This window comes from Labrus mixtus, chromosome 22 (assembly GCF_963584025.1).
Source record: "Labrus mixtus chromosome 22, fLabMix1.1, whole genome shotgun sequence".
NCBI classification, from domain to species: domain Eukaryota; kingdom Metazoa; phylum Chordata; class Actinopteri; order Labriformes; family Labridae; genus Labrus; species Labrus mixtus.
In genome coordinates, this window is record NC_083633.1 from 3703906 (window position 1) to 3727090 (window position 23185).

Below are 23185 nucleotides of genomic sequence, written 5' to 3' on the forward strand. Positions count from 1 at the left end.
TACGGGTTTACCTTTTCTAAAATAGAAATGTAATCCTTTAAAACCCCACTTGTGTTTGTTATTGTTTTTACATTTTCAGCTTTTTAATTAACACTTTAATAATCAATCAACTCAATCTATTAAATTATATTTCCAAACTGGCACGTTTAACATGACTTTGATTTGTTTTGCATTCAAACAAAAAACAAACAAAATCTATAAAATGATCTATTCTTATTGCAAAGTGTTAGGAATCTTTAAGCTTAATGTTTAACATTTTGCATTTGTTTTATCTAATTATCTTTCCTGAATGGAAAATGTAACTGGCTTATAGGGCTTGGTATCATCACCACTGATTGTCTGAATCGATTCAATTCCAATGCATAAGGTCCCAATATCCATTAATTTAGGGATGTTTAAGTTACAATACCAATTCTGTTTCAATATGATTAGGGTTCTCAGAAAACAAAATATTGAAAAGATTAAAAAATTGACCCCATAGCAGTAACATGAATGTACTTATTAAGTCCTCTCGGTCACAGCCTGCTCACAGCACAGAAATACGAAAGACTAACTGATTTGAATGGATGAGGGGAAAGGGAATATAACCTATTAAAAGATTGATCTGTGGATTTTATGAATCAATATCAGATCTTTCACGAGAAAATCGATTTAAATCAGAAAATGTATTTTTTAAAGCAAGTCCTTCTGGCTTAGATAAGGTACAATGCGATCAGTGATCTACACCTTTATCTGCCTTTACAGCTGCACTAATAAATAAATAAAAACAATAAAACAAACAACATCAACAAGCCACTAAGGCTGCTTGATTATGGCAAAGATCAAAATTCCAATTCTTCTTATTATTAATATTGAGATCACGATCATTAAACAGGATTTCTCTTTGACTTTACAACATCTAAAATCACATGCATATATCACACTTAAACATTCTCAACACCGTGCTACTTGTCCCTTCTCCCCTTCTGTTGTCTCCAGCCCAGGTTAAGGGTTATCTCCATAATCTTGTTTTCATGATTTTGGGAAGTCAGAAATCATAACTGAAATTGAAACTCAATTAATTTCCCAGCCCCAAAATCCACATAATGGACAAAACAAAAACACATCCCAATAAGTCAGTCATTTTGGTTCCCAAATTTTTGGCAGATGAAAATATTTTCAATCCCCTCCCCCGTCATATATCGGCTTAGACTAAACACGCTGTCAGTCACTCTCTTTGCACACAAATTCCTATGTTATAGAGAATATCAGTTCAGCGTGTGAAAAACAAACTGGAAAACTAGCAAGCGGCTTCTAAAGAGGAAGCAATTAAAAGTGATGCTGTAAGGTGAAACTTCCACATTTGTGATGTTGACATACCACGTAGATTCATTATCAGCCTTACATTCACCTGGAAGTTCCATCACAAAATGTGCCATGCCTTGCTAGCAGTGAAAAACGATGTGCATTGTTTTTGTTAACCGTTGCCGTGCCACCCCTGGGAGGGTCCCAGGCCCCACTTTGATGTACTTGATTTCTGTCTGAACATCCTGGGGGGGAACTAGCAGGAGAAACTCAGAGTGAAAAATTGAGCTGTCTTATAGCTGTCTAATATCAGGAGTATCCAGGAGTTCAAGTGTGAAAGCCCTCGGTTAAAAAACACACTATAAAGCGACATCCTCAAAAGTCATTGATTACATATTGTATTGACCTAGACCCAAATGAGCGGTTGTGCTTATTCTGGTGCATCTTTTTGTTGTCTTCATTCTATTTGCTGTAATAAGGTGTGCACAGGTTGATATAATAAATATAACGTAGCCATGTTTATGATTCAATGTCATTAATGTTATAATATGTGAACTATCAGGGTGGATGACTAGTCAAACTGGAGGAAACTGTCCCCCATCCGGGTCTGAATGACCAACAAACAGCAAGCCATGAATCTAATTTACATGGTGCAAACAATGAGAAGAACCATCCACAAGAGGGCGCTGTAACACAACGACATAGCAGAAGCGGCATGTGGGGTGATGTAAGACCCTTACTGAATGTACTGTACCCTTGAGCTTTATTTTCTCTTGACAGCAATACATCCTCTATTTGATTTATCCCTAATCCACAGTGTGGGGAGATCCAGTGGTGTTACTATTATTAGACCATGATTTCCAACTATAGAGGCAGATTGTGATGACAAATGTTTCTGTGTTACACAGACGCAGCACAGGAAAAGATCATGACCGTCGTCGTTCTGCAGGATTTGAGTCCGTGCATCAGAGGACAGGCAGGCTGAGAAACACTCATCAAGTGAGTATGAGTCATTGTTTCTCCAGCAGGACTGTCTGGGAGAGCTTATGGCTAAACATAACTCTGACAGCTGCCCCATGGCTACAAAACGTCCAGTGTCAACAGTTTGATTTTAATTATCTCACAGGGCTGTCTTAATAATAATCCAGGAAAACATTAACCACAGGAAAGAAAACAAAGGTAGCAGTCGATGTGGGGCTAATAGGTAAAGTGGATATGTGTGTCTGTCTGCATTACAGTATGTTTACATTCTGTTTGTACAGCCAGTGAGACGCCCATGTTCAGGGAGACACAAGGCTGTTACACTAATCCAGTCTGTGACCCTTGTGTCATGACATCATCAAATTCAGCAACCAGTTAATACTCGTGAGTATTATCGGTACAACTGCTGCAAAGTCTTTCCCCAAAGCGTTATGCTATACAAGTCAGAAGCGTTAGCAGAACATGTAGAGATCACTGGATACCTGCTTTTACTAATAGAACTGGTTAATTTATTCCCATGCAAATCTGTCATGTTATGTGCACATAAGAAGGAAATGGTAACTGAACTTGTAGTGCTTTTCTAGTCTTCTGACTATTCAAAGCACTTTTACACCGCAGGTAACACCTACACATTCACACATTGATGGTAGAGTCTGCTATGTAAAGTGTCCATCAGTATAAGCTAATCCATTCATACGCCGCTGAAGCCGGAGCAGCTTGGGTTTGAGTGTCTTGCTTGGACATGTGGCTGCAGGAGCTGGAGATCGAAACCCCGACCTTCTGGTTAGGAGTCGACCGACTCTTCCACGGAGCCAAAGCTGCAGAGAAGTCTTAAAAGCAATTGTAAGATGCTAAGCAATGCTAGTGGCTATATGATGTACGAGTTTGTTCAATTGTAAAAGTGTCTAAAGTCAGTTAACTAGCAGGCTAACATTAGCCTCCATAAGCTACCAGTCATACCTGAACAAGTAAGACGAGGCACAGTATTTTTGGAACGGTGTTTTTAAAACTTGAACCCTGGTCCATGAAGACGAGAGATCCTCCAAAGGTTTCTAGTCTCATGAGAAATGCATGCGTACATGCACTTTACTTATTGTACGTGTGTTACAAATGCAGTGGACATGTCCTGTACATTGTGCTACAGTAACAATGACAAAGGGGAAATTACCACGGCACATTGGATCGAATGAGAAAACAGACAGACTGCCAATTTAAACATACATAAAAAGAAAGGGAAATTGTAAATACAGGTCTGTCTGTTAATGAATGTTTGTGAAGTTAGAGTGAGCACAGGTCATAAAACACATATATGATGAGTTAATATGATTATTATTACTCTTATTAGCTACAGAGTTTGTTGTGTGTATAAGATAAGATGAAAGTGTGTGTTTATACATTTCCAATATGGAAAATGAGAACTTCATAACTGAGTGGAAAGATGAAGCATGTTGGTAGGGAAGAGTTGATACTGTGTGGTAGATTCTAGTAAAGAAAGGGTCCACTCTCATACTGTGTGTAAGGTGCATTCCCCCTCCCCGACTGTTAGTGAACTGTAAAACTCCACAGGTTTTTCCTGAAGTCCTTTACATTTTTGTTATCGTATAAAACAGGATAATGTTAACTTTTTAGGACTGCTAGCTGTTGAAGGGAGATGCCACACAGAAATGGCGGCTGGTCTACTTCCCTTTTTTATATAAACTTTCCTTTTTATAAACAAAACAGTTTTGTACGATTTGTAAAATGTTGGCGGCTGAGGCTCAGTTGGTAGAGTCGGTCGTCTCCTAACCGGAAGGTCGGGGATTCAATCCCCAGCTCCTGTGTCCTTTTATCATTTAAAATGTGTGCTTGTTTATAAAAGGACAATCAGTGTTTTTATAAGGTGTTGCTTTTGATTCATGGTTGAAATTGCAATAAATCCATACTCGTTTTTTAAGTTTTACAGTCAGATACTGTAAAAACCTCATATCAGTAAAGCAGAACTGGTGTAGTGTGGGTTGAACGAGGAGCGAGTATCTTACCGTGGCTGTAGCTGACCCCCGGGCTCAGGGTGGAGGGGGTGGCGACATGTTCCCTGTTGGGTGTTTGGAGGCCCGCCTCCTTCTCCTTGTCCTTGTCCTTCTCCCTCTCCTTGTCCCGCTCCTTCACCTGGCGCTGGCTCATCCTGCCTGGGGTCAGAAGGAGGGTGTCATCCCCGCTCACTACAGCAGCTACAGACAGAGAAGAAGAAGAAAAGAGGAGGGAAGGACGGAGAGGGAGATGAAGAGGAAAGACATAAGAGGAGAGATCAGACATGTTTCCATCTTACTTCAGAGCAGAGAATATCTACAAACAGTTATCTGTGTCCAACCACATTATGACCACTCATATAACACGACTTTAATGCACCACTTATGAATGGAAAAAGAGATTTTAATGAGTGCCCCTTATTACTACACCTTGTTTATCCAGCTCTAATAGCTGGCTGATTGTTCCTCAGCTCGTTTTTAGTTGACAAAGGTAAAAATAAACGTTTGAAATTAAAACAGGATTTTTATCTTTCTACTACAAGAAAACTCAGGGATTATGTGACTTTGCATCTCCGAATAGGACTCCACATGAAACTCAAAACAGCTCATATTTGAGCATATTTAAGTGTTGAGAATATTTGTTCATTGAACTTTTCGAGTTTATCAAGTTAAGATTTTTTGTTCCAACATAAAAGAGAGATTAGATGTTTGAGGCTACTACAGTTACTGCTCTAGCAAAAAGTCACCTTCCAGAATCTATTGATTTCGCTTTTGTTTTTCAGACATTTAGATTTTGTTTCACGATGCAGTAAGTGAGGTAGCCCGAGGCATTTTAAGTTTTTAAGAAGAAATGTTTTCATTCCATGTTTCTCAGATTTTCAAAGGTTATTCTGAACAAAATCAGTTCTTGTACACCTTGTTCACTGGCTTTTTGACAGCCTCCTCCTCAAACCTTGCAAAAGGGAACTAGTAAAATAAAAAAAGTATCCAAAAAATATCAGTGAGCTGAGACTAAAATGTGCACAAAGCAAGTTAAGGTCGCCCACGGCTCTGCTAGATGAACTCCATGATCTCTTCATCTACACAACATGTCCTGTTCCAAATGTCTTAAGAAACTTGGGACGATGCAAATGACAGTGATGTCTGAACAATTAATATAACAATAAAGGGCTTACAACAGTTTAAAGTATACAATACCATGGAAAATACCACAGTATGGGAAAACTAGTGGGAAAGTGGTGCATCACAAATTGATTAATTTGATACTTTTTGATAACATACATTTTTCAATGATGAATAGAATCAAAAATTACCAAAGCTAAAATGATATATATTTAAATCATAAGACATGTGCACATGAGGGGGAATGAATCCAACAATAATTGCAAGACATCACCTGAATTCTGTCTCAATTGCATAAATACTTTTGATCATTGAAAACAAGAAATAAGTTGAATATTGGGTGGGAGTTTAGGACTTATATTTGTGTTGCTGTGAGAGCCAAACAGGTAGGTTTGATTTTTACAAGTATCATATTGAAACACTGAAACACAAAATGTTGTTAATACCCATCATTCTCTCCCCTAGCCCCTTCCCCTGAATGTGTGAACTGCCCTTAGTCTTAACTCTGAAAAGGCACTGGCTTACCGGAGGTGGCATGGTGCTCTTTCAACTCTGCATGGGGCTATCAGGGGAAAAGAGGTGGAGACAGAAAAAGAAAAGTGCAAGAGCGAGGGGGGAAAAAGTGGAAGTAAGGGGAGCATGGAGAGAACAGAGAGTGGGAGGGATTTTCAAAAGTGTGTCAGAGATTTTGGATTCAGATTAAAGGAGGGGAGAGGGAAGAGGGTGCGTCCACCACGTGTTGTTGACCAGATGTCGGCAGTGGTGGGTTGTGCGTGACAGCAGTTGTGCAGCATCGACATCAGCAGCAGCAGCAGCAGCAGTGGGTGAAGCCGCAGCCAAACAGGACGACAACAAACAAACGAAAAAAGAGGAGACAAGAGACAGAAAAAAAAAAGGAAAACAGACATTAGTTTAACCAAAATATTAACAGAAGACAAAACTTGACACAAAACTCGCAACAGATCGAAGCAATGGGAATGATAAAAGATGATCATGAACATTACAACAGCATACAGACAGACATTCACTACAAAATTAGAAACACATGTTGACTGATATTCCTGCTGCATCCATTCATAAAAACTCAAACAACACTGATTTATTTTTACTCTGTTACTGGACGCTTTGATTATGGTAATATAATGCTGATCTGATGACCATTCAGAAGATCTAATTCCATTCACTACAATCGGACACAGTAAAGAAAAGAGGGTCTACAGCGATGCAGTGCCCTGACAGTAAGAAGGTTCCTGGTCTGTGAGGAGCTCCATGTACGGGGTTTCCTCCCACAGTCCAAAGACATGATTGTTAGCTTAATTGGTGACTCTGAAGTCACCTGTTGGTGTGAATGTGAGTGTGGATGTTTGTGTGTCTCTGTATGTCAGCCCTGTGATTGACTGGCGACCTGTTCAGGGTGTAACCCCGCTTCTCAGCCAGTAAAAAAGATTCTGCTGGTGGGCTTTTTAGGTCGGGTAGAATCGGTTATATCTGAACCAGTTCTCTTGCCCGCTTCCATTGCTGCATCACCTGTTGGTTTGCTGTTTGCCTGGCAAACCGAGGGCCATCCAAAATAGCCGTGTGGGGGTGCCTTAAAACCGCCTACCTTCTCTGGTTCAAACAAATCCAGAGCATTCAAGACCAGAATCTAAAGTTAGAAGGAGGACATACTGGCTGCTGCATTGTTGTCAGAGAAGCCAGCACTTCAACATAGCATGTTTCCTTAATGTCTGATCATATAAATAATTTAAAGAGGCCACCTTACATGTGTGCAAGCCGGACTCACAGAGTAACTACAGTACTGAAGCTGCTTTAGGCCAGATGTTGAGTTCCGGCTCCATACAACATTACCTCCACCTGCTCCTGAGCACCGCAGATAACAGAGCCACTTAACAGCAGGAGAAAAATAACCCAGATCTAATCACATTTCCTCACTATTGCTATCCTCCGTCCTCCTGAAGTAACCACATTGATTTGGTTTAGTCACACACAATTATATCTTAGAAACACATCATTATAAAACACACATCATGTCACCAATCCTATCCCCGAGGAGGACTTTTGGCTCTGCTTAAGATTTTTGTGGAACTGGGTGTTTAACAAGATCTCTACTAGCAGGTAAGGCCATCCATATGGCTGCAGCACACAGCACAACTGACTGCAACCCATACCTGGCATGATGCCTGATTACGCTAATCTCCTGTCAGACGAAACAGACCCACAGGCAGCTCAGTAACGAGAAGAACAGAGAAAACAATGCCACTGATTGGATATTGCTCCCTTAATCAGGAAGTGGGAATCAAAATCGCTCAGTTCTGATTGGTTCGAAACCTTAGAGCCACAGTCTGAGAGGATAGACATCACTAATAGCTGCTTACAATAATAGGGCAGAACGGATTAGGAGACTGTCACTGAACGTCAGAGGTCGATTAACAAGGCTTTATGGTGAAGCATCAACACAGGGGTTTTTTAACTTAATCTTGGCTCAGCTCATTTTCTCGCAGTGGGGAAACACAGTTACACTCAAGCCACTCCCTCTCGGTTGCAAAACACTGACCTGCAGTCATGGAGGGAGACAGGGAGGTCAGAGGAGTTTGTGTCTGGAAAACTCGGAGGATTCCCAGATAGTAAATCCTAAAACTAGTCTGTGGTTTCCAATCTTCAATCTACTGCTTTTATAACCTGTTTGATCACAGCCTGACTCTAAGCCCAATCTGAAACGTATTTTCTCTCCTGCTCAGAAAATACCAGATTTTCCTCCACTGACTGATGTGTGACTGTGAAGTGTGAACCCCCTCCATAAAAGCCTCACCTGATGATTAAAGCTGATTAATTATGCAGATGAGTGTGTGGGAGAGGAGAAAACTGCCAGAGAGACAATATGAAGAGCTATGAAAAAATCTCAAAGTGTCACCAGTACAAAACACAAACTGTGACATGCTGTGGGATACAAGTTTCATCGGTGCACCGAAATGAAAGAGACACACAGCAGGATCACAACATGTGGCAGGCATGTATTAGCATTTCAAAAGCTTTCTCGTCTATAAATTGACAATCAAGCTGTGGAGGCTGGTGGATGACTTGGCTGAAGGGATGGAGGAGTTTATCTACACACATGAGAGAGCAATTTAAAAATGCCACCTTCCTGGCTCCAGTTTGACTCATTCAATACTTGCAGAAAAGTTTAAGAAAGAAGAAGTTAGCATTGCACGATGTAAATGTTCTTAAAAAGTCATGTTGACCGGCTGGTCATGAAAAACAAAGTTTTTAGGGCACAGCAACAAACTGAACAAATAAAACAATGCATATTTATACGATTAGGGGTAGCCTTCACTAAGTTCTTATCCTTTCATAAGACCACAAGGACATTCGATAAAAGAGAGCAAAACTTAACATAACATTTTGCTTTTGAAATAAAAGATAACGCCTAAATAGTGATTGGATAAAAATGAATCAGAGTAACTCAACACCAAACTTTTTCTTTTAACTTTAATTAACTTGTGTTCATGTGACTCTCATTCATTCATGCCACCATGAGGAGTCATGAATTGGTGATGCAATCAGCAGTATTTACAGTAAAAACTGTTTAAAGCGCAGTATTTTGTAGTGGCTATTCTATTCGTGAAGATAAATCAACACTAACCCTCAAACTTTAAAAGTGATGGGGCACCTGTAGAGTAATGGTTAGTGCACATGCCCCATGTACGCAGGCTGTGGTACCCCCAGGCCAGGTTCAAATCTGACCCATGGCACCTTTCCTGCATGTCACTCCCTACTCTCTATCTTCCTGTTTTCTGACCCTATCCACTGTCCTATCTCTAAAACAAAGGCCCAAAAAGCCCAAAAAATATACCTTTAAAAAAAACGTACATTGTGATTTTTAAAGTCTCTTTCACATCTCTGCCTGCGTAATAGTTACAGCAGTACGTTCATAAAGCAGGTCTGATTACAGACAGTGGGAAAGGTGACAGCTGACTATCATGCTTTAAACAGCACCTGGATGATTTTCCATTCTCTGTCTCATAAATAAACAGCTCAGCTTCCCACGACAGCTCTTGTTAGTGTGAGCCAATTTCCATGTACGTGTAGAAAAACCAGAGGAGTCGAGCAAGCAATGACACCAAGGTGTAAGTGAACGTTATCACAGTCAGACTGAAACAGTGATGTCACCAAGAGAAAATACTGAATAAACAGTGGAAAATGGAAGGGATTGATGCAATACAGGATATTGAGCAACCTGCGGCCTGCTGTGTTTTATTAGAGAGAAGTCAGATGATATGAATCAAAGCAAACAGACTCACAGGGACAGCTCACACATCTAGATCCTGAGGTATTCCATCCTAGCATGACGAACAAGGCATGATAGATTTGTCATTTGACGCCCATATTTTGACCTTGGCTGCTGATGTATTCACATTTATCATTGCACCTCAGAACAGGAAGGTATGCTGCTGTATTTTCCTTTTTGCGACATTACAGTGAGCATGTCAATCAACCACTTCACTTTAAAAAGGTAAAATAAAAATAGACCACTCTCATCGTTATCTAAGGGGAGAAGTATGGATTGCCCATTTCACCTTCAGTGTGAAAACTGCTGTTTGTGAAGACAAGGTGACATTTTGCTGTCTGGGTTTGGCGGTCTGCCTTTTCATCTGGCTCTCAGACCAAAGCCAGCAGCCTGCTGTGTCGAAGAGATGACAAACAAGGGCAGAGGAGGAGACACTCTGAACTTGAAGTGAAATATTTCTGTCTGAAGCAGGGAAAGGAAAGAAATCAAACTTCTGCTTTTATATCACTAATCTTAGGGCCTTTTGGGAGTTTTTCTTTACTCTATCTGGGCTTTGATAGTCATATTTTAGAGCATTTTACTATATTTTGCACCTCATACATCATTGGTAAAATAAGGACATCTGGTAGGGTTACAGAGGAACAATCATAGCTCAAACGCTGAAGAACATGCTGGAAAACTAAAGGTTTTTAAATATCTGTTTATACCAAAGTAACTGTTCCCTCTACTATCTAAAACCCATTATTCTGAATCTGGAGCACTCTTATGGAGAAGGTAAGCTAAAATTGGATCTAGAAAAAGAGCTCAAACACCTTGCAGATCAGCAAGAGTTATTTTCTTCCGAATAGATCCATGCCAGGTGGCCTGCTGTGTCTTGATTAGCTCGTACTACTGTGTTGTGACTTATTTTGAAAGTCAATAGGGCAAACACAGGACACAGGACAAACAATCCTTTCAGAGAATTCCTGTCCAAGTCGGCCTAGTGTTAAAACCCAAACCATGATCTTTCTCTTAACTTAACCTGGTAGTCTTTGTTACCAAACATAACAGAGTGATGTTGGTGCCAAGTTAATGTATTAAATTATTTTTTAGTGCGGTAATGATGGACACAAACACTAGACCTTGGTTATATTATATTATATATATATATTGTGTCATGGGATAAAAAAAATAGCTGTCTACTCTACTCTTTGTTAAAACACTCAACAACCAAAATTTGTGGCAACAATTATTAGCCAATCACTACGCATCGATGGCAAACCAGGCTTTATTTAGTGGCGGGAAAAATAAGGCAGATTAGTACTGATTTTCCAGAAGTAAATGCACTAATTCATGTATAATTTGAAGTGTACATGCCCGGTTTGGTGTACATTATCATGTATTTATGGTCGCGATCAGGACCATATGTTCCGTTTGGAGTCCATAATTAGCTGAATAAAAAGAAGACCTTTAATTTATGTTTTCATGTGTTTTGCATCAAAAACAATGTTTTTACAAGCCCAAACTTTATCTATTTTCCAAGAATGCCATAACCAACCCACAGAGTTCAAATGCAATGTGCATATTGTTTACTCCTTCTGTACTTGTTGACCAAGACAACACATTCATTAAGCGCAGGATATAGACTGTGTAAAAAGATGGACGGATAGACGGGAGTGAAGCCAAAAGATTCAGAGCTCCGCCTGCTGACTGGCTAAAGTTTAGATCATAAACCCTGCCTTCTCTGTTTAAGCAGAGATGCCAAATTATAAAGTTCAAATGCACGTCAAATCATTCATTATTATTATTTTCAAAGAAGATTAGTTGGAATTAGTCTTTGATGCTATGGAAAAGGGTATGACATCATCAACCGGGTTAGCAACGTAGACGAGGAAAGGCAAATGTAATGAAAACTAATTACACAGTCCTTGAACTTTTGAATAAGCGCGAGTCTACGCTGAGGGATGTGACATTTTAACAGTGAGTGAAGGGAAGGAGAAGGGACATGGCGTCATTTCAGTGGATCCACCAGCCAGCACTAATCTGAACATGTCTTGGCTCCAAATTACGTCACCAGCGCAACATGTCATGGGTTATATTTGCTTCACTTTTGTACAAAAGAAAGAGATGATAATTGAGATATAGTCAATGGTGCAGACAGTTTCTACTGAACTACTTATCAGAAAAAAGATAACATCTTGCAAGTCATAATTTAGTATTTACCCAGACCATGATTTAAAAGGATCCAATCCCTTACTGAAACACGTGCTGTAATAGAATTAACCCACACCAAAAGCTTCACTACACCTCTACAAGAAACACTGCTTCAACCACAGCATGTTCCCTCTGCCCCTGAAAAGATGAAGAGCGCTTACGCAGGATAAAATGCCGTGACATATTACATAATGTTTAAACATTACTCGCAGCACATTTCTGACCCAGTTTCTTTTTAGTAGCTGGGAAAGAGGAGATAGCAACAGCATTTTTTTCCTCCCATTTTCCATATCTGAAAGGCTCTGTTTGCCATTTATTCAGCTTACAATGGAAACATGTACATATAAAGGCTAAACTCAAAATGCTTTGTCTAACACTGAATCGATTTTCAGTTCAAGATACAAATATCTGTAAAATGTAGCTTCTGAAAGACCCTCCCAAGTGTGTGCAAAAAGTCATTGATGTATCTGTCTATATTGAATTAGAAAATACTAAGGAGAAAAAGAAAAGACAAGGGTTGATGCTGACCTACTGTTGCGAGAGCTACTGACCAGCTGAGTCATCACTGGTTGCTTTTTGTTTAGCTTAAGACTCTTGGAAATCTCAGGATGATGTAGTTCCAAACATGAGCATGTCACGAGTTCAATTTGTTTTGCACTTGTCGGAGATAATTTGTATGAAAACTTCCTGCAAATATAGATGGGTTAGCAGTCAGAACACTGCTTTTCATATACAGATACTACTTTATTTGTTGTTTTGATCTTGTTTTAGGGGGGAGCTGTCTATCAAGACACTCCAAAATAAATCCTTCTTAGAGACAGAGCCCAATTAAATCACGGCCGCCTACACAGAAATGGAAAACAATGCATCGCTCCAGCGTCTTTGTTATAGGAAAAAGCCTAAAAGCTGCTGTGGGACACATTACCAACAGGGTTGAATATTCAGAACTAAGTTTTATACGCATATGAGCAAAAAAGAAATACTGCTTTGAGAAGAAAAATGCAGAAACAAGCTATAAGAATTTTAAGCTATAGGATCCTGACAAGGGAAGGGGATCGTTAACTTTTTATTGATATCGATACCATTACGCATACTTTTCTATTATCTGGTGAAAAAATGGGACAGAACTGATATAGCTGCACTGAATCGATGGTGAGGTGAGACAAAAACATTGATTAGACCAGTTTTCTAAAAGGAAGGAGGGAGTGTGTATCAGTTCTAGTTGTTGGATAAAATGTTTTATTGGAAGGTGGTGTCGTGCTGCTGCTCTGTTATTGAAGTTGTGCTCGCAGACTAAATGGACAGCCATTAAGGTTAATAGGAAAGTCTCCCTCCTACCACACACTATAAAGACGTTTATCACAACAGCTTTTGAGACACTGGATTAATCAGCTTTTGTTCATCGAGCTGAGCTAAGAGCTTTGTTATATCTGAACTTACAGCAACTTATCTGATGTGATATTTGGTATAAAGCCACCTTCATAACATGTATGATAAACATTAGGTGTTTTTGGACCATACAGTTCTGGGGACAGTTTTTAAGAGGAACTATCCACTTTGACTTGAGCTCTTTTCAAGTCTTCTGACTACTCAGCGGAACAACTTGGGGTTAAGTGACTAGACCAAGGACACATCCGACATGTGGCTGCTGGGGGTCGAGCAACTCTATCAACTGAGCCACAGCCACCCCGCCACTTGGGAGTTCCCTACTCACCATGGGGACTCTTTCTATGTCTGCATTCGCACCGCCATGGTGCTGGGAGAGTAACTACTCTGAAGCAGGAGCTACAAAGGGTTCCTCTAAACAGGGCTCTAGGAACTAAAATAGATCCTGTGGTGCAGAATCACTAAAGAAGGGGGGAGGGTTCCAACAGTTCCTGGAACTATGAAAAGGTTCCTGCGGTCCGAAAACACCTATTAGCAGCAGTAACAAACAAGTTAGTTTATATTCGGAATAATGTCTCAAATACACAATCCCTGGAAGTCCTAATAAGTCAAATAAAACACCTGGACATTTTATCCCTATCAAAACCTGCTGCAAATAAACTTGCAGCTGGTTTTAAAACAGGAACTGGGAGGCAAGTATACTCATGTTTAGATTTCTGGGAAAGAATTAAAGTAGTATTCATGGTACAACCCAAACCAGTGTACTGAAAACTCATGTCATGTTTCCAATTTGTGAGATCTCGCTCCAGCTCCTCTGGCCCCATGAATAAAACATGATTGTTCCAACAACTGACATCAAATAAATTGGTGACCATTCCACAAAAACTGACTGGTAGAATATCTAAAAAGAAACAGAATAAAGTTATTGTACAGCTGTTTGCCCTGACAAAACCTTGTTTTGATCATATCTGAAGCACCAATCCATCCATCTATTTTATCCGCTTATCTGAGGTCGGGTCTCAATGGTAACTAGTGCAGTAAGTCAAGCCAGACTTCCCCCTCCCAAGCAACGTTTTCCAGCTCCTCCTTGGGGAATCCGAGGCGTTCCCAGGCTAGATGGGATATATAATCCATCCATCAAAGTCTGGGTCTAACCAGGAGTCTCGTCCCAGTTGGGCGTGCCCGGAAAAAACGGGAGGCGTCCAGGAGGCATGCTAGTCAGATATCCAAACCACCTTTACTGGCAATGCAAGCAAAGGAGTAGCGGCTCTACTCATCGCTCCCCCCGAATATCTGAGCTCCTCACCCTATCTCTAAGGTTTAGCCCAGCCACCCTCCAGAGGAAACTAATTTCGGCCGCTTGTATCCGCGATCGTTTTCTTTCAGTCACTACCATCTGAAGAACGTTTCACACAAATAAGGAAAAGTAAATGGTAAAAAAAAAAAAAATACCAAAATAGGGTTCCTGGTGGATTACTGTTGAGATAACCTTACATGTTTTGCTCTGGAAATAATGCAATATGAAATGCAACCTTTCTCTTTAAAAGAGCATTTTCTTCACACTGCTGCTCTTAGTGGTTGTCCCTGTGTTCATGTTGTAGCAGCTGTGTTTTAACCCTGGAAGTTATTGTAAATAAATATAGTGATACATGTCATTGGCACCAATTTCAGAAAACTTAAACTTATGTTCGTTATCAGAGCAAACATATTGTTGTAATTTCCCCCAAGGTGATGATGAAGTATTTCTGATTCTTATTCTGATCTTTGCAATACCATGGCAGCATTTCTCATCCACCTCTGCAGTACTTACAGAGTGTGAAAAGACTTAGTCAAAGCCAGCATGTGGTAGTGTCACAGGGACTTTATCCATCAAAGCTCTGACACATCCATCAGTGCAAGGTGGGTCTATGGCCAGAGCTGGAGTCAAGGCAGGCAGGGGGTACTGTAAGAGGTGCAGAACTTGGGAGCCGCCCACATGGTGTCTAATTTATAGTTGGAGTGGAACTGCAATGCACACCATAAATAAAATGTTTAATCATATAGGCCCTAAAGAGCGTGGCCAGAGCTGAATCTGTTTGCCAAGATACTGTCCAAAGTGAGACCTGAGCCAAGGAAGTAAACACTGAGAGATCTGCTCATTTGAAAAGTAGCTACAAAGGTAGGAGTTACAATCTTGTAATCTATCAAATTGGCAGCCAATAATACCCAAAGTGGTTTAAGTATCTAAAGCAGTTTCCACATGTGCACGACAGAAAATTTCTGAAGAATTTCAGGAGGACTGGCCCTTAAATCCTCCCTATCTGGTTGTTCACACATTAACCTCACAGCACCCCCTCTCACTCGTGCTAGGTGAATTCTCCTTGTACTGCTGTATTCTCACGTCAGCGTTCTCTGTGTTTCTATGAAGGTAACAAAGACACTTCAGCCTTGTTCACACTTCCCCCACCGCAGAAAGTCAAACAGGCCAGGTGAGAGTTCACATTTCCTTTTGAGGTTGAAACCAAAGTGGCACTAAGCCGACCAGCCTGAATCCCCTCTGCACCTAAACATGCCCAAATAAACAAGTACACAAAAGTTTGAGCAATCTTTGCTCCAATGGTTGAGCCCTGTTGACGTCTGTCCCTCTACTATAATCCAGATATTGGTAAATGTAGTGGAGCTTTTTCAGGACCGTGCTGGGGATCAGGTGTGAACACTAAGGAGCCTGTCCACTGTGCTGTCAGATTGTGAACCTTAAGACTGCTCCCTTTAATGAGGCTGCTGCATCGAATGTGTTGAACCTCACAGGAAATTGCATCTTCAACCAGTGGTGCATCGACTGAAGTGATCGAAGCCTTGCAGACTCGGAGCCTGTTAGGGTACTCAGATATCAGCCAGATGTGACCAATCCACACAAACTGATTCAGTTGGGCTCCATTCTTCTCTGTAGTCCAAATTGGGTTTGAGACAAGTCAAGTATAATTGGTGCATTCCAATAACAGTGTGATGTGCAGTCTATCACAGAGGTTTTCAGGTTGTATTTTTTGTGGTTGTCATGTGCATTTAGGTCCCTAGTAATATATTTTTATACAAAAAAAACACAACTTAAAAGGTCACATATTATGCAAAATACACTTTTGCATAATAAACACCGAACTTCCACCAGATACGTGTGCATTGTTTGTCTGCTCCAGTGGAAGCACACACATTGAATAAAGTGAAAACCTATCACCTCCGCTGCCGGACCGGAGCGGAGACGGACAGGACACGCATCTGGTGGAAGTTGGCCGTAAGACTAGTATGTGTCTCTAGTCAGTCTACAAACCCCACAATTGTGAGAAAAGTCCATCCTCTCCGTCTTCTGCCTGCTCCACTTTTCAGAAATGTGTGCTCAAACAGGCCGTTTGCAGATTTTCCCTTCATGACATCTTAAAGGGTAGTAACCCCTCCCCCAGGTGGGTGACACTCCCAGAACTAGGGGTTTGTTCAACTAATTCACACTTCACACTCTGTAAAGTTTTGCCACCACTTAAACGGAGACATTTGGAAATGCTGCTGACCCCATTTCAGTTTGGAAACTTCTGGGTTTGGTTTTTCAAGTGTACCAATGGAAACACACTTTTGTAATGAAAAAGACACAAACATTCTCTTGCTGATCGTGTCTTATTAGTAAATTTGTACAATGCAAAACTTGCAAACAGTGGACATGGGCCAGTAAACAACATACAACGAAATAGAAAATACAAAAGTGAAGATAACAAACTCTCCCAGACACCCTGACAACAAATCTGAACATGAAGATGTTAAAGATGTTAAAAGAATATTCTGAAACCTACTTGAATCAAAGAATCCAACTCTGCAGCATTATGATGATAATGATCTTTTTATCACACGTTTTTTCTTAATTTATTTTCAGTGATTAGAACAAAAGTGTTAACATTTTAACTATTAAAAATGAATACAGGAGGTCTGATGTTAGTTAGTTACCTGTGGTTTAATACTCTCGCCCTCTTTTTCTTTATTGGTCACAAAATGACAAATTGGGGCCATGAACAGTTTGTTGAATTAGCTATTAGAAGTTATTGTCTGCAGTTTACTGACTTACTTTGATGCTAAACAACATGATGGTTGTCAGACATACTGAAGACGCTTGTTTTGGCTGTTTCCATGTCAAAATAGAGTCATGGACTTGATTATTTTTTTTTTTTAGACGGACAGGTCAGAGTTAATGATATCCTGGGGAAGTGTAAGTCACACTAAATCTAAACTAAGGACACACATCAGGCCAATGTGTTAGGACGTGACTCAGAAGAAGAAGAAGAGTTATTTTTGGTCCCAAATTTTTCAGAATCATCTTACAAAGACGCTGCAACTCCTGATAGACGTTTGATGTGTGACAGAATGACTCGGTGCAAATCATTGTTGTGTCAACAGTATCTGACTTTATGATGGTTACCTACATTTTTGTATTTTTTCTAGACTTCATCTCTTTATTTGTTTACTTGCGTTCATGACAGGTTCAAGAAAAATTTAGTTAACAGTATAGTATATCCTTTAATAATCAGGATAGTTTAACGCGTATGGCTCTTACCATGTTTTGTTGTATAAAATGTTTCAGTAGGTTCTGAACTACTATTACATTTGAGTGCTTAACCTCTGCTCCATATGAGGGTTGAAGATGTCAAAAGGAAATGGATGTCCTTGTACAGTCTGACAGGAAATCCATAAAGAGATAATTATCAGAGGAGGGGCACATTCTGACACTTAAAGCAAACCAGGGTCTATCAATGGATTTCTGATTCTTCACATTGCTAACATAGACTCTAACTATGTAGATAAACGCAGATAAAAAAAGGGATGCCTGTTGGTTTGACACTCTACAGTAGTTTGTACAGTCATGTTTTGTCCATGTTTTATCTTTAACAAGGAAGGAAAGAGAAGGGTCTTGTTATACTCAACACTCGACCTCACACAATCTGCATTTCATTAGACTGCAACACTTCAACGTGTCAGCCTCCAAAACAGTGAACGTGGGGGGTTTCTGAGTGGGTCCGTGAGCCTCACGGAGAGTGGAGACTCAGTTTCATTACGCTTGGGGGGCCTTATGGGTCAGGAACAGCATGCAGGGCAGTGTTTCCCCTACCCTTATATTAGGGGGGCGGCCCGCCCCCCCAAGAGAAATGTGTCCGAATGGAATTACATTTTGATATGAAGACAGTGGTTTTACTGGTATTAATAACCATATCTGTTAGTTATGGGAATGTAGATCTTATTAACAATGAATACTCAAGGAATTTAACCCACACAAAAACAAGCTCAGCTCCTTAGAAAGAAACTAGAGTCAGCTCAGCTCGCAGCCTCTTTTACAAGCTTTTTTTAACTATAAATCTGTTAACCAGTTTCAACTACTGTGTGTAGTAAGCCCTGTTTCAAAACCTTCCCAGCATGCTTTTGATTCATTTTCAGGCTTCAACCTGCCATGCTGACACACCTTTCGTGCCTTGCTTGCAATGATACATCTTGATATCAAGTGTGCAGACGTTGAACTGACGAAACCCAAGTTACATCTGGCCTCAACTGATAATCAAATTCATCCAATCTCAGGTAGTAGCTCAATTTATTGTCATTGAATTCATAGCATCGTATTAAAGTCTAATTAAAATAGTGACATAAGGTTTCTATGAGCGGATAAAGTGGGAATAGACTAGAGTTCATCATATTAGAACAATGCACAGCTCACTGATCAAAGGCAGTGCAGAATGTAATTTGTCCCTGTCTCAGCATGGTGAGGCGGAGAGCGAAGACATCAGTCATAAACTTTAAACCTCGTACTGCTTTAGAGAATTTGCACATCAACAAAGATAAAGATCCGCTGGCTGATCACAGCTGGATCTCTTTCTTGTATGGGGATTTTAGATGGCTGTCTTGTCTTTTGGGAGGTTTAAACTAGAAGTGCTTCATTTCATAATCCTACAAGTCGAGATGCGGGAAACAGAGTCCTTTATTCATCCCTTAAAGGAGAAATTTTGACTGCATCATATAACCTGAAGCATGGCTGGTGTCCTAATGTTGGGGCTATAACACAAGCGTAAAAGAGATCTTGAATTCACAGGAATGACACGTAAGTAGTATGGTTCACTAATACTAGCACTAATAGTTCAACACTTTAAAAGGTGATGCGCTGTTTCCTTTGTTGGAAAAACCAGAGGGAGTTTTTTTATTTAGAAGTGAGATATAAGATATCCTCTTCCTGTGCCAAGGCCTTAAAAATGACCATTACCACAAAAAAGCAAACATATAGGTGAAATGGATGACACTGAGGTTCCTTAAACTTCACCACATTTACTTCAAAACTTATGTCGTAATTATTCACCAGAACAGAAGAAAATGCTGTTCATGTAAATGTGTTCGCTGGTGTAGACGTTAGTACTTAAAATGTTTGAATCAAGTTAAAATAAAAAAAATTGTAAACAAGGAAAAGGTGGATGTATTTCACCTTTTAACCTTAAAACCAGTAAGACTCAAAATGATTGTTTTCCGGATTTTTAACTTTCTGTGTGAAAAGAATGAGTTTTTTTCTGTTTGGAGACTTTAGCTTTCTATTCAGGTGTTGTGTCATGAGACGCAGCTGTTTTATTAATATAGTAAAGGTTTAAGTAGTACAAGTCCTAAATAAATGCTGAAAACAGAATGGGAAAAAGTAGTTGGATATTTCTTTCTTTATTGTAGAAGATTTTGGATACATCTCCCAACCCTAGTTTTACTTCAACCAATAGCAGCAAAGAGACCTGATCTTCAACACCATTACTGTTAATATCTAAGTTCTTTAAACAAATATGGTTTAAATGAATTACTTTACATGTAAGAGTTCAATTTAGCATTATTGTTGTACAACTTTAACCTGAGGATAGGAATTCTTGTTCCACCACTGAAAACAGACATAAACAAAGAATTCTTAGAAATGGGACAAAATAAAGGAATACAATAAAATGTCAAATTAATGTGATTTAAGGATCTGATTCATGTGAATGATGAGTCATAACTGCTTAATAGTTTGCCGTGTAAAATGATATGTTGTTGTGGGAAGCAGCATCGGGTTAAAAACACGGACTCCACCAGCTGTTCAGAGCGAATGAACACACAGGCTGCAGCTAGTACTATCAATCTGATTAGAGCGAGTCCAGCCCAGCTGCCTTCTGCACTGCTGTGCTGCAGCCAACAATCCTGCCCCTGCTGTGAGGACGAACCGAAAAACAAAAACACGAACCAGTCCCGTGAAAGTGTTGTTACATAACTGCACCCCAGCCACAGATAATTAGTTAACTTCCCCTCATTCAGTGAGCCACGCACATTATCGGACATATAGGTCACTGTTTACTGTTGCTTTGCCTCTAATTTATTGAGTCTTATAATTCAGTCTCGTTTAAAACGGTACTCGAAACATTCATTAGGTTTTTAATGGGACTGGAGAGGGTTGCATAAGGAGCTATCATGTGTCTATAATGTACACGATGTTGCTCCATCCTCTGTTGAAAGCAACCAGATACTGACCTCCCCCTTTGTCATTAGGCCTCAGTTACATCTATGGTTGGGCTGGGAGTGTGCAGAAGTCTGCCCAGTTCAGATGCATGCATCTGGACAGACTCCTACGAAATGAAATCCTGACCAATATGGAACTGTTACAAGCTATAATGATGCCCTTTTTTTTAAGTTTCATTGATTACAAATGGAGGCATACATAGTGATACTTTCAGCCAGTAAAGTCAAAGATTATTAATTTAGCACATTTATAACAACCTCAGCTAACCAAAGTAATGTACACTTTACTTAATAAAAAAGGATATAATATGAAAGCAAGACAGAAAATGGTCCATTTCTAAATGCACCAATGTGGCAGAAGGCTGCTTTCTTCAGCAATTGACTTAATTCAAGAATAAGTAAAATCATTATAGAGTCAACCAATTCTACCGCTGATAAAATGTAATACTTTGCTACATGAGCTGCAGACAACGTGAGAGAGTTACAAACAGTGTAACGTTTGGTGCATAAAACACACTTTAAATACCTTTTCTTCATCTAAACAGTGGGCTGCGAGCTTCATACTGGTGCGACCAATAAACCAGTATAAAATGCCAAGACATGCGCTGTTATGACGGCACATGAGGCTGCCACCAGCACGCACTGCACACAATCTAACGCGATTGAAAATTGGACCCCGTTCATTGTGTATTACAAGCGTCCACTTCACTGCACAGTGTGTGTGCTGGGATACATAGCGATGCTGACAATGCTGGCGTCGCCACTTTTATCCAGATTTATCCTTCGTTAGGTCATTATAGTGCATAACGATTGAATCTAGACAAATTGGATACGGTCTGTAGGTCCGCACTTCACAACTATCAACGTCTGGGCGGCTGTGGCTCAGTTGGTAGAGTTGTCGTCTCTAAACCGAAAGGTCGAGGGTTCAATCCCAAGCTCCTGCAGCAACATGTCCAATGTCCCGCTGCTTCGTCAGCAGCGTATGTATGGGATTAGTTACCTCTGATGGTCTCACTACACAGCAGCCTCTGCCATCAGTGTGTGAATGTGTAGGTGTGACATGCAGTGTAAAAAGCAGTCAGAAGACTAGAAAAGCACTTACCATAACGTTACTTTAAGCTGAAAGCTCAACAATCGTACTTGTTTAGCTACAGGCTTGCCACATCTGGTGAAATGGGATGGAACTAGAAAGAGCTACACAACTGCACTATATGGAATCACGCAGGAAATCGGTGTAAACCTTTTGTTTTTCTCTGGGAGACCCCCCAAAACAGACTGCATCACCCAGACTGCTTTTACTCTGGATTTTATTGTCTTGAGTCAGAGTGCACTCTGCAGCAGAAACTATGTGACAACAGAATTTCACAACTAAGTGAAACATTATTTTCTTGATTAAATGTTTAGTAAAACAACGTTTAAAATCAGCAAAAGGTAAAAAACAACAACATCTTAAACGTGTGTTAAGGTCCATATTAGCCTACCAATATGTATTAGTTGGGCTCTTACAAATGTCTTCAGCGTGCTAATAGCCACAGCATGATCTGTGTTAGCTGTACGTGCAGCCCTTGAGCAAAGAGTGGCAGTGAGTGTTGGCCTTCATTCAGTGACAACATGCTGAGCAAACAACAGGCAGGAGTGGAAACAGCACAGAAGACTCCAAATATAAAACTGCATCACAAATACAAGCCTGGAGCTTAAAAAAGACTAACTCTTACAGCTACAGCACATGACAACAAACTATTTTTAACACCTTTACATTTGACTGCACAACAAAATCCTTCAAAAGTGACGGTACATCTCATGATTGACTCGGTCTAACGTGCAGCCTAATCCGCCCACTCCTGCTTCCCGTTTTCACACTTGACAGTGTTAAGGTTCACTTACAGAAGAGAGGAAATGCGTACCCTGTGCCTGTCAGTCGAAGGGAGGTGAGCTCGTCGCTGCTGCTGCTGCTGCTTCTTGGTCAGAATAAAACCTAGTACGACCAGCCACTGAGCTCAGCCCCTCTCTCCCGCACACACAGACACACAGACACACACTGAACACTGAAGGGAGGAGACAAGGCAGGGAGAACAAGCATGCAAGAGAATGTCAGCCTCTCTCTCTCTCTCTCTCTCTCTGATGAATGAATACTCTTTCCTGCTCTTCTTCTTCACATTACTCAGAGCTTCAGTCATTTCCTTGTTGTCGTTCTCTGTGAATTTGTTACATCCTTGGCATTTGTTTACCCTTCCTCAGCGATTATCTGCCTTCAAAGCACTCATGATTTTCTCTTTCTATCTCCACATCTCCTTTCCTCCATTCCTTTTCCAGTTTCTTTATTTTTAAGCCCCCTATCAGCCTTTTTTTTCACCACAAAACAACTCTTTTAAAGGATGTTTTTCAGATAAACACCATGTGTCACACAAAC

General features: G+C 40.3%; 1 protein-coding gene across 5 annotated transcripts in view; it reads right to left on the reverse strand.

Moving 5' to 3' along the window:
- The window catches only part of osbpl8 (oxysterol binding protein-like 8), a 108779-nt gene that overhangs the window by 50057 nt on the left and 35537 nt on the right, over window positions 1-23185 (reverse strand). For 3 of the 5 annotated variants that reach the window (XM_061029659.1, XM_061029657.1, XM_061029658.1), the window contains 2 exons: window positions 5919-5955; window positions 4284-4472 (listed from right to left, as the gene is read on the reverse strand). In XM_061029659.1, coding sequence (XP_060885642.1) covers window positions 4284-4472; window positions 5919-5955 — 226 coding nt within the window. Of the gene's footprint in view, window positions 1-4283; window positions 4473-5918; window positions 5956-22679; window positions 22878-23185 lie in introns of those variants that run through there. The other 2 variants (XM_061029663.1, XM_061029664.1) reach the window with 2 other exon arrangements.